We start from the raw sequence: 13065 nt of genomic DNA, 5'->3' as shown, positions 1-13065 counted from the left end.
CATCTTAGATGCAAAACAGATCACAAACTTTTTAAACTTAAAGACATCTCGCAATATCGATATTTGCTAGAGCAAAATTAGACTGTACTTGTGTACACATATTTAAAAATTAAACAGTTAAAGCGTTTTTTTCATACCTTTTTACTTTCCACAAAATAAATTCATTAATATTGCGTCAAATTAAATCGTGATTTCTACAGCTTAATTATCATTAACTCGAAAAAAAATCTAAAATTTTATTAATAATTTGAACATAGTATAACTTTTTATTTTCCAAGTGGGGCAAACTAAATATACACTTTTTGTTTTACTATTGATAGACATATTAGAAAAATTCTTTACATAAAGTAACTTTTGGATATGTGCCCCATTTAAATTTATTTCTAATAGTATAATAATCATCAGTTAAATGATATTTGAAGGAAATAAAATAAATGTAAAACATATAATTGTGAACATTTTATTTAACGTGTAATAAAACATGAAAATGCTTTTAACAGTTGTTCTGAATATACATAGCATAAAATATTTTGCCTTCTACCTAGCTCTTAATAAATAATTTTTATACACTATAAAATTATCACAAAAAATTGACAGCTTCAAAATTTTTGCAAGAGATAAAACTTTAAATTTATTTTACAGTGTAAAATAAATGGACATTCAAACAAAGAGAAAATAACAGCAGTATCTTTGTGTAGTTCCCAACAAAATCATTTAGATTACGCAAAAAACTAATTATATAAAAAATCGAATGATTTATTTTGTAAAGTATTTATACCTTTGTCAAAGTATAATCTCTTACTATAACAGAAAAAATTGTCTTTTAAACAGAATGAGATATTTTTGCCAGTACTGGAAATTCTACCTAGTTCTTAATAAATAATTCTTACACATTATAAAATCTTAACTGCCTTAAAATTTTTGCAATGAGCAAGAAATTAAAATTTGTTTTGCTTAGTAAAATAATTGCACATTAGAACAATGATAAAATGACAGCAATATCTTCATGCTCTAAAAAATCTATTCGGATTACACAAAAATCTAAATGCATAAAATATTAAATTATTCATTTTTTGGAGCAATGAGCTTCATCATAATACAAAAATTTTTAATGTAAAATAAGAAATGATTAACATATTAACAGAATGAGACATGATTTGAAGATGAAAAAAAATAATAATAAAATACATACCATTAACAAAATAAATCTTTCATAATAATTTTCCTTTTTGATGAATCTTAAATTAATACAAATTGTAAACTTAGTTTCTTTGTTGGTAGTGCTTACTGAATATGTAACAATGAATAAAGAATATAAATGCATCTTGATTTTTTTTATTACACAAAAACAAACACTCAAACTAAATTTTGCAAGAAGGATCTTTTTAAACAAATTTTGTTTTCATTGAAAAAAAAGTAAACAAAAGTATGAACTCACATTTGCTATGCTTTAAAAAATGTTTATTCTTTAGCTGAATTCTGAAATTCCTAAGATATATTCCTGAAAATAACTTACATAGGATACTCTGTAACAACCATTCATCACATATTTTTAGAATCCATGTCAAAAAAAAGTATACACATTGAGACTCAAACATTAATATTTAAATGAGAAAATAAAGATTATCAAAACCTGCCAAATCAATACTGAGGAAAGCTGGACCGTAAACAACAAAGCCTGTCATATTGCCAAAGAAAACAAAGAGAAACCTATGTATTAAGCCTATATCTCAAACAGTTATATAGTTTTTGTCTCTCAGAAAAAAAATTCCACTTTGTAAAATGAAATTTCTTCTGCAAATTAACCAATAAATAAATGTTAAAAAAAAAAAAAAAAAAACAGTATTAATTTGTTTTCTATGCCTATCTATTTTTCTATGCCTAATGTAGGGTTAAAATTAAAAAATAAATTATAAACTTATAATGTAAAATATGAATGATTTCATTAAAATTAATAGTGTTAATTAAAAATACTTAATGATCTCTATAGTAGCATAGATATAATTAACTAATATCATTCATATTATTTTAAAATAAATCAGCATTCGTCTGAACAATATGCTTCTCATCATATTTACAAAAAAACTCTTGAGCAAGAATGACTAGCAAATATATATAATACTGAAAAATAACAATTTAAAATAGTTTTTAGTTCCAAAATTGTTTGTAGTACTTAAAATTTATAAGACATTTATTTTAATTAGTAATATTCCTTTGCTCACTTGATGTTCACATTTTTTATCTCAAGAAGTTAGTAACAAAAAAGTTGATACAAAGGAACCAACTAATTCCTAACATAGAAGACTTTAAATATGAATTTGAATAATGCTGACACAGTGGTTTTAATTCATTTCAGTTATAATCAATTAATTACATGCACATCAATTAAAAATTATAATACTAAAATTTTAATTATAGTAGGCTTGAAATATCGCAAAATGTCTATCTTTTTACATTCTACACTGGGCACATATTTAAACAAAATAGAGATGATAAAAAATAATATTTATATACAGTGATTATTAATTTTAATAAACTTTAAATCTCATACAAATTAACAACTCACATCACAATATTAAAAAAATATCCCTATTATTCACTAACTTATGAATTTTGATTACTTTATCAAAATTATATATGTAGTCAAAATACCACTAAAATCCATTAATTTTATTTTCAAAACTACAATTAAAAGTGATTATAATTTATGTTAAGTTATTTTTATTGTACAACAAAATTTTATTTAATAAGATGTTGGATAATTATTTTATATTATCTTCAACAGAGACTATAAAAAATTTAAAATATTCTAGAAATTGTACTATATTCTGTCAAAAATGTCATAAAGTGAACAAAAGGAATCCTGGTGCCTGACACTTCTGCCAATGGATCACATTGTTGCTACTTGCTGCTAAACACATTAATTAGAATCCCATAAAGTAAATGTACTTTAATTGCATAAAGAAAAAATATCTGCTACACAAGTTTTATTACTTTTAAATCCTATTCAGTTTTAAGAAAATTAACAAATTTCAATAATTATTATTATTATAAGAATTTTTTCTTAGAAAAAGTTGTTTATATTTAAATATAAAAACCTTTCATGAATATCTTTTAAGATTAGCTTGCATTACATGATAATATATGATGATTAATATAGATATCAAGACCTTAATTCATAATAACAAATTCTAACAAAAAAATGATTAAATCACAACAACAAATATAAAGAAGCCTTTATAAATAGTCTAATCCAGTAGCAATGCTCTTCAAATTATCATCAATATTCAACATTATAAGCAAAATTTGATTTGAGACTTTTGATTAAATAGTTTCTGTTCAGAACGTGCAGAAATCACAAGACTTAATATCAAATATGTTTGAAATTTACCTTACATCTGCTTAATTATACATCTAAAAATGTGAATACACATTTAAACATATCTAAAGCTCATCAAATTATTAAATACACTCTTACTTTGCTTTATTAATATAAATACACAAATATACACATCTAAACAGTACCTACCAAAGCTCTTCAACTTCTGAAAAAATACTTTACACTCACTGAGAAGTTTAAAAATATACAGGCAAGGAAGCAAAAGTTGGATTTGAGATTTACTGAAATAATCTATTTACAGCAACAAATGAAGGTTTAGTTTGATATTTGTGATTTATTTTACCCTGTTTACAGCAATAAATGATGTAACATACTGAACAAATCTCAAAACTAAATACCAAATATGTATTAAAATTACCTTTTCTCTGCTTATTTAATGCAAAATTCTGCACAAACTTTTAAACATTTTTAAAGTAACAACTTATTAAATCCAACCTTATCCTGCTTTATAAATATAAATACACATCAATACCTTTACAAAGCTCTTCACCTTCAAAATAAATTTGACACTGAAAGAAAAATTTAAAAAAATATACAAGCAAGAAAGCAATGTTTGATTTAAGATTAACAGCAACAAAGAAGACCTGATTTGATACTTGTGATTTAACTTCGCCTGTTTACAGCAATAAATGATGTAACATACTGAACTAGTTCATCTAAGAATCCATAATAATAATTTTCAGCAGCCGATAGAACGTGTTTACCTTGTCGCAAAGATGCATACATGTTGGAAATAAGGTATGTAGCTCGATAATGAATACTCGCCATACAAAATTCTCGAAAAGGATTAAAATTTTCAGGCAGCACAGGTCGCATTTGATTTCGAGATTGGTTTTCTTCCGGAACAGGAAAATCTTCGCCCCTCAATAAAGCACGCATTTCGAGAACCCCCTGATCTTCCTGAAATTTTTCCTGCTGATACACTTCGAAAGGTACCACACGGTAACGAAGCAAAATTCTACAGCCTTCACGAGATAAACTCTGGGCAGTTCTGACAAATAGCAACGTATACCCACACAGAATTAAAAGTTGAATATGTTGATTAATCAGAATGATAAATCTAATTGGCTTGTAATCAATTCTTGACACAAAAGTCAGGAAACAATAAATAGCTTTGGTAAACAATGAAAAAAAAAACTTCACATTTTGGAGCACTACTTCCATCATATAAAACAACAATAGTGATAATTAAGTTCTTAGAAAAAGCTTTCCACTATATGCATTGAATTTTATTAGATTAATAACAGTCAAATAATAAATTAGAAGTGATATTATTTGAAGAAAGATAAAAATAATTTTCACGCAGGAAACCCGCTGTCAAAAATGTTTGTTTGTTAATTAAGATTTTTGCTGTTCATTTTTGCCCTTCTAAAACGTTATGCGTCATTTTTATTAAAAATTTTAGTTTCTAATTAAAGGAAAAACAATGACTATATTACTACGAATTAAAAGCTATATATAAAGCTAAATTATATTATAAAGCTAAATTTTGGTATTTACCTATTACAAAACTAAATTAAAAGTTTTAATTGGCATATTTTTAAGGATGCAGAAACAAACAATCGAAAACGTTGCATGAATGGTTGACAGGACAGTTTAAAGGCAGTCTTATTTTTATTAAAGATTATCATATTTTTTAGCTATTAAGTCTAATTGATATTTCATTCCTAGTGATAAATCCAATAATAACATGCAATGTGATGTTACAAAAGATTCGGTTAGGCAGCGAATATGGTCTTACTTGGAAGAAAATAATATAGCTCGTTTTCCTAGACCAGTTTTCAATCGAATTCCAAACTTCAAAGTTAGTAAAATGTGAGAATTCCTAATTTTTTCCTTACAAATTTTTGAATTTATCTAGAAATAAGTAAATTGGCTCGAAACTTCCCATTTGTTAATCGAGGTAATGCTACCAAAAAAGCATCCTAACTAAATTTTAAATTTATTTTCCTGTGTCCGAATATGTTTGATTAAAGGACAGGTGTTTCCGTATCATGATCTGTCACACCAACTACAATCACCAAGTTGTCAAATACATTTTAAACTTGATGTTTTTTTTTTTAAAAAAAGAAGGGAAAAAAATCATGCAGATGTTTGCCTGGGAGTGGTGGCTATACCTTTGGAGTTGATCCATTTTTATGATATTTTTTTAGTTTCTCGTGGGACGCTGCCCTGAAATTGCCAAAATTTGGCGATTATTCTGCCACAAATCATGATGCAGAAATACCCCAAAAGATAGAGGTTTGATTTGGTTGCAAAATTTTTTTCACATGTTTATTTTCTATAAAAAAAAATTTTAAATAGTTTCAATATTATTATTTAGATGTATTTATGTAGAACCCATTTTTTTGCAAAATTTAAGTATAAACTTAATGTTTGCATCAATCATTAAATTATTAACATTAGATATGTGTTTTTATTTTATTTAAAACTTGGTTCTATATCGTTTTTATCTTCATTTTATGAAATAATTTAAATTTGAAAAAAGTGTTTCAAAATTTTTATTATTTGAATACATATAAGATCAATTTTTTACAAAATTTATTTGCAAACTGTCACCAAAGTGCCAACAAACAACATTAAAATTTTACAAAATCTATCAAACAAATGTTGCAAATTTTAGCATGGAGTAAGCATATTGTGATATCCATCTTATTAAATATTTATCATTGAAGCACTTGTAAATAAAATTATTATAATTAACAACTGTCCAAAAATTACCCTTGGGATGGGATAATTATTGACCACTCGCATTTAATATAAATAGATACTTTTTAAATTTATCATAGAACTGCAATCAAAATTTATCTGACAGTAATTTTCTGCAGGTGTAGGTTGTAAATTTCATGATACTTCAGGTTTAAAATATAAATTTATTCAGCATGAAAAATATACTTCATTGAACAAATCTTTGGTCATTTTATTTGCATTATCTATGGCTTCCATATCTATTGTGAATAGATTTACAGCTTTAAATTAATAAGTCCATACAAAATATAATTAACATTAAAAATTGTCTATATTCTATCTTGTTTTGGCTTGCTTAGATTTTCCTCTCCTCTTTCCAGGAACTTTACTTTCTCTTACTTAGGTGGCTTTTTCAAGATGAAAGGTTTTATTATAATATACTATGTAATATTCTTTATTGCATTTTTTGTATTTTCTGTTAATATTATGACATTTTGCAAAAGAATTGGTTACTATTATGGCAATAAATTATTTTGCTTTGATGATCAATCATAGCTGTTGTATACATATCTTCATAGCATCCACCTGCACAACTAAATTACTCTGGCAGTTCACCTGGGCTTTGATTTATGTTTTTTTTTGTTTTATTATCTTGTTTTTTTTCTTATGTTTCTCTTTCACATTTTGCAACTAGTTTCAAAAAGTCATTATTTCTAATTCTAGCTGTGTTTATATTAATCTTTCTATGAATTTCGGAGCTTACTCCTGCTAGGTCTAGATGATGTAAGAAATTTTATATCATCTGCTAGACATCGCAATATAACATGTTCGAAAATTATTTCTTTTGAATCAAAACTACACAATCAGAAATCTTAAATCAGTCAAAAATAAATAAATCTAAAATGAAGAATGAAAGAATATGTTAATTCTATTGGTGCAATGCATGTGGTTGATATTAATATAAATATGACAATTACTAGTGATATAAATATGTAGGGATAGTTTAATTATGATATATAAAGAGATAATTTAATGATGAAAACAACATTAACGAGGAATTACCCCAGGGACCAAGATTTACCGGTAGACGCATGAAGTATTTGGTGCACTCCTGTAAATAATTTTAAATAGTGTAAAAAATACCAAAACTGTTTTTTAATATCGAAAATTGTTTATAATTCAACCAAAAAGAAAGAAAATGAAACTCGTCAAATATCAATTCTCTTAAATCTCACATTCTATATTCTTTCACAACGATTTCTTAACAAAAAGGCAGACTCAAAGCCATATGGAACATAAACAAATTAATTATGCATCAAATTTGCCTGGTACACAAAGCAGAAATATATCATGATTACAATGAAATACACAAACAAGTAATAAATCTAAGTTACCTAAGTAAAAGACATAGACAAGAAAGAATTCCATTTCAACAACTATGATGTACGATACAGCACTGTATTTAATTAACTTCTTGTTAATTAACATTCTAACTTGTGTGGAGAAACTTAGCTCAACTTTAAAACGCCATTTTGCTTATAAATGATTAACTGGTGTCAGAGGTACCATATGTGGGTATCTCTGATCTTCTTCTTGAAGTGCAATTATCCATGGCAAATGGACCGCCAACCACCATATTGTATTTTGTCTTCAACAACCATCATTCCATGTGGGAATAAGGATTCTTTGCAGTTGAGACTAGCTGAATAAAACCAATTTAATTTCTTGCCAAAATACAATTTCCACAGGCAAATTCACCAATGTCATCTTGTATTTAGTGTTAATTCATACTTAAATAAACCTATATTTCTTAAAGTATTTTTTTTTATGTAATATTCCTTATAAGAACAGATTTAAAAATTCATATAATTAAAATTTTAAAAAAGCAAGATTAAAATTTAGTCTTCATATGTGTTAGGCATGTTATTAATTTTTAATAGAAGAAGTTATTTATTCTTTCTTCTAGGGGGCAGAAGAAGCATGCAACAAAGTGAAGCAGCTGAAAGAATATCAACAAGCTCATGTTGTAAAAGTAAATCCTGACACTCCTCAGAAACATATACGATTCTTAACTTTAACTGTAAGTAATTTTATAGTGATGTATGTAAAATTTTACTTTCAGCACTTGTTATAGAGCTTTCACACAAATTCTTATCGTGATTTCATGCTTTTAGTTATGTCATTATAACTTGTTTTTTGTGAAATTCAACTAAGCATATTAAACAATTTTAACATCATAAATTGGCAACTCTGATATCCATTGCACAGTAACACTCAATTATATTCTACACAACCATATTCAGGATCATAGTAAACCTAAAATTATTTGTATATGTAATTTTGGAAATTCATGTATTCCATCAGTTTCTTAATAATCATGTTCATATAACTGTTTAGAGCCAACATATTTAACTTTTGAGCAGAATTTTAATTAAGGCAAACCTTAGTAAAATGGGCATCTTGGGTACAGGGAAATATGTTTGCTTAAGAGAAGTGTTCGTTTAGGAGAAGGACGTAAAATTTCAGAAATCTATTGCTGAAAATTGATTTAACTAAATTAATATGAAAGTTAAATAAATACAAAGTTAGAAATAAGGAATTACAATAATATTTTTTTTTAAATTAATAAAATCACAATGATTGATATTCTATGATAACTGTAAGAAAGTATGATTGCAAAATTAAAAAATAAAAACACATGCTTCTATTGATATAGGTGCACAATAAATTTTCCTTTCATAATTGTAAAAAAAATTTTAAGTGAAAAATTATAAGATTTTTATATTTTGCATAAATATTATGATTCAGGGGTGGATAATAAATCCAAATTTTGCTGGGTATTGTAAATGGCCAGGTAACAACAAAAAAATTTAGCCTATGCCCAAAATTGTTCAGATAAAAGATTTAATTTTCTTAGGGTACCTAGACTCCTCAAAATTTTAGGACCAGGCACATCTCTAGTTCATAATGTATTTTCTGACTCATACGTTTTTTTTTTTTTTTTTATGTAAAAGGTTCAATTTATTTAAGGTTTTATCATTTTATAACCTTTCTAAGTGATTAAATATGAGCATGGTTCAATAAACAAGTGGAACTAAAAAAGAAAATTAATGTTCTATAAAAATAACTTTCACATTGGAAACATCCTTTTAACCTCCTTACTTAATGTATGCACATTTAAAAAAACAAATTTTCTTTTAGGATAACAAAACTTTGTTGGTTCCGACCCCTCGTTTAAGAAATGGACTTCTGAATAAAATCAATCCACCACCTAATGCATCTAAACAAATATTGCAAGTTTGTTCAACATCAGAGGTAATCAATCAAAAAAACTACCATGTTGTTTCACGTTTATATTTGATTATTATAACTTAATTTTATTTGTTGTCTTCAAATTTTTATAACTTTTCACCCATATGAAAGAATGCTTCCTTATAAATTTTCATCTTCTTTTGCAATTTATTTTTAAGATTTTAAAAAACATAGTATAAAAAAATTAATTCCTTATTTATCAAAAAATAATTTTTTACAGATCAGTTAATTTTTCTTTATCATTTATATGAATCATTTTATCTCTTTGATGCAGACTTTTTATTAAATATATTTTTCATACTTTTTTTCGTTTATTTCTTGCATTAATTTAGATCAAAATAAGAGAAAATGTTATATTTAACATTTTAATAATTTGTGATTACAAAATATAGCATGAAACACAGGTGTCTTTTTCTGCGTTTAAAGTAAAACCCTCCAAACACAGTTCTTTTTCAAATATGCACTTATATGTTGTTATTTAGATCTAAGAGAAACAGTTATTCATCATTAAATTTCTTCAATTTAAAAAATTTATTATTGATACATTTTCAAGTGTGAATGAAAACAAAATTTCAAACTACTTTTTTGGGAGCTTTTATATTTTAGTATAAATGTAATTTTCCGATAATCTAACAGATTCTTTTTAGTAACTATTAAACTGTTTTTTATAATTTAAAAGTACCAAAATATATCTTTACTTGTAATTAGATTGTCATAAGAATAAAAAAATTAGAAAAGAGACAACAGTGTCCCCATCTGCATCAAAGGGTTAAAATATTAAAGTTGATTATCGCTATCCATTTACTTAAACATTTTTACTTTATCACAAAATGGCTTATATTTGCATGTTTTTTAAAGTTTTGTTGGTTATTAATGAAAATCTTATTTATAGACTTTGTAGTAGCAAAATGAACGTCTTATGAAAATTATTATAATTCTAACATTTGTTATATTTATTTTTAAGTGTGCATTTTTTTTTATTTCAAAATAAAAAGAATATTTTGAACCATGGCAAATCATGAGGTAAAAATTAATAATAATTGATTTTTCCAAAATATTGTTCAACTTTTAATTGTGTCTCTTGTCAGGTACGAATTTTATTTACTTTAAATATGTAGTTAATTTGACTGAAAAAAATAGGAACAAAACAAAAATTTTTTGTTCTTGATAGTGCCTAATTTACTAATTTCTTGATAGTTTACTAAATTTTAGTATCTTCCTATTTATATAATTATTAAATGGTTTATAATTCTTTTATAAATTTTTTAATGAACAATTATTTTTGTAAGGAATTCATCTAGAACTGTAATATCATTCAATTTTAAGCATCATCTTATTAATTGAAAAATCTAGTTAATTTCTATTTTTACAAACTGTAAAAATAATGTTTTTTTATATATGGCTTATGATATTGCTACATCACACTTGCACTGAATCGTTTTAATCTTAACTGCTTTAACTCAATTTTGTTGTTTATTATTCATGTTTATAATTTCTTAAACAAATGAGTATGGTTATTTTAGTTTTGGTTCTCTTAACAGCTGTGGCATTTCCACCTTTAAATTGATCTATTTTTTTAATATGAACTTTTTGTTTAACTGTAACCCATAAAGGGTTACCTCTCGCCCACATGCTTTCTTAGCATCACTTGTTAAATATATATTTTACCTGTAAAGGTTATTTTTTCAGCTAAGATTTCTTGACTGTATTTCTAGCATCGGTCTTCCACTGTGTATACATATTTATTTGAATATTTTTGGAAAAACCTTCTAGTAAATTTAAAATATAAGGTAGAAATCAATTAATACTTTCATTCTTTTCTGAATTAAAATTTTTTTTAAAAACTTAGACACACAGTCTCGAAATGCTTTTTTCTCTAGGCGATCTTTTTCCTCTAGGCGATCTCATTTCTTCACCATAGGAGCATGTGTAGGGTTTATATTAACGTTCAGATGCTTTCATTTCTCACCCAATTTGGCTACAAGAGGATATGTTTGCTCTGCAAAAATTTCCTCCCAATGGCCATTTTTTTAAATTTATTATCTTTTTTTTTTTTTTTTTTTTTTTTTTTTTTTTTTTTTTTTTTTTTNTTTTTTTTTTTTTTTTTTTTTTTTTTTTTTTTTTTTTGAAAATTTTTCTGATCACCTCTTTATACCCGATGACATCTGATTCTTAAGAAAGTAATAAAATAAAATGATGTTGAACTCTAGTACATTGTCATCCCTTGTGAAAGTAAAATAGCACTGACCTATTAGACCCGTAGTTAATCCATCTGGAAGGAAGGATTATGGTAACGCATTATCCTCCATTTTTTAAGAACTCTTCATTTGAATAAGATTCATCTTTAAAGAGCTATAAAATTTCCTAACAACGTACATCAAATGTTTCTTTAAATTAATCTGATCATCATCCGATATAATTTATAATATTTATATTTTATTTCAATAACCACATCACATAGCTTATATTATCTGTTCGCTTTAGTATTATTTGATTAATTCTGATAACTCTGCGATGCCACTACATTCTGAGTATAAGTATTATACTCTGAATGTTATCTTGTATTTGTTAAAACTACATTTTAATCATTTTTAGATTTATTGACAGCATATATTATATTAAAACTGCAGTAATCAATACCAAACATCAGTAGTCTATCAGAAATATAAAATGTACTAAGATAGTAAAGTAAGTGGTATAAGAAAATTCTATTTTCTTATTTTTAAGTCTTCATAAAACTTTTTTTTAAGGAAAGAAACTGACCTTTTAACATCAACGTTTTTGTCTATTTTATATGTCATTTCTAGCATCAATTAAAATATTTTGTTTGTTGATTTTAAGTGCAATTTTTCCTTTGATTACCTATTTCATTTTTTGCATTCTGTTTGAATTTCTATTCTGAAAAAAGTTTTTACTGCAAATTGTTGTAATTACATATTTTATTATTCATTAACTTTTTTTTATTTTATTTTAGGGAGTAAGAAATTACAGCTCCAGAATCGGCCTGAATAGTAAAATCAAAATTGATATTGTAATATTAGGTTCAGTAGCAGTCTCACCTTGTGGTAACTATACTTTCTGTTTAAAAATGACATCTACCTTTACACCTATTTAATACTTTCCTATTGGTATTAACCTATAATGTACCAATGATGATCAGGGTTGGCTTTTTGCAGGCAGAAACTGGTTTTTGCCATGCCAGTGGCAGAAACTGGTTATAACCGGCCAAAACTGGCAGAAACTAAAAATATGAATTGCTTAATGACATTTTGTTTAAGTAAACTGAAAAATGTAACTCCATATAACTGTAACAAACTTTTTAATTCATTATTTGTAAATATACCGTAAACCGGGGCGAGTCTACCCATTTTTTCAGTTTGTCAACTTTCAAGTGGTCAAACTTTTGTAAATATTAAAGAAATAAGGCTTTTAATAGGTGTTTTGGAATCGCTATTTATCCCTCTTTAAAGCTGTGAAATCGATTTTAGAAAATATTAACAGTTACGCTGTTACTGTATATTTTTATAGAACTGCTGACAAATCTCTCGTATGGGGCGAGTCTACCCATTCTACTAAAATGAATGTTAACATTGTAAATAATCAAATTTTACTATTAAATTGTTATTTTAGTTACTATATAGGATATTTATGAAGTAAAATTCATA

At 25.7% G+C, this 13065-nt stretch overlaps 1 protein-coding gene across 1 annotated transcript in view; it reads left to right on the top strand.

Annotated features, from left to right (window-relative positions):
* The first annotated feature begins 4962 nt into the window (after positions 1-4962).
* The window catches only part of LOC107452471 (methenyltetrahydrofolate synthase domain-containing protein lost), an 18884-nt gene continuing 10781 nt past the window's right edge, over positions 4963-13065 (top strand). Inside the window, exons 1-4 of the mRNA XM_016068950.3 lie at positions 4963-5204; positions 8055-8168; positions 9290-9403; positions 12375-12465. Coding sequence (XP_015924436.2) covers positions 5091-5204; positions 8055-8168; positions 9290-9403; positions 12375-12465 — 433 coding nt within the window. The 5' untranslated portion in view covers positions 4963-5090. The remainder of the gene's footprint in view (positions 5205-8054; positions 8169-9289; positions 9404-12374; positions 12466-13065) is intronic.

This window comes from Parasteatoda tepidariorum, chromosome 6 (assembly GCF_043381705.1).
Source record: "Parasteatoda tepidariorum isolate YZ-2023 chromosome 6, CAS_Ptep_4.0, whole genome shotgun sequence".
NCBI lineage: Eukaryota > Metazoa > Arthropoda > Arachnida > Araneae > Theridiidae > Parasteatoda > Parasteatoda tepidariorum.
The sequence above is the reverse complement of the archived record's forward strand: the minus strand, read 5'-3'. Positions and strand labels throughout refer to the sequence as shown.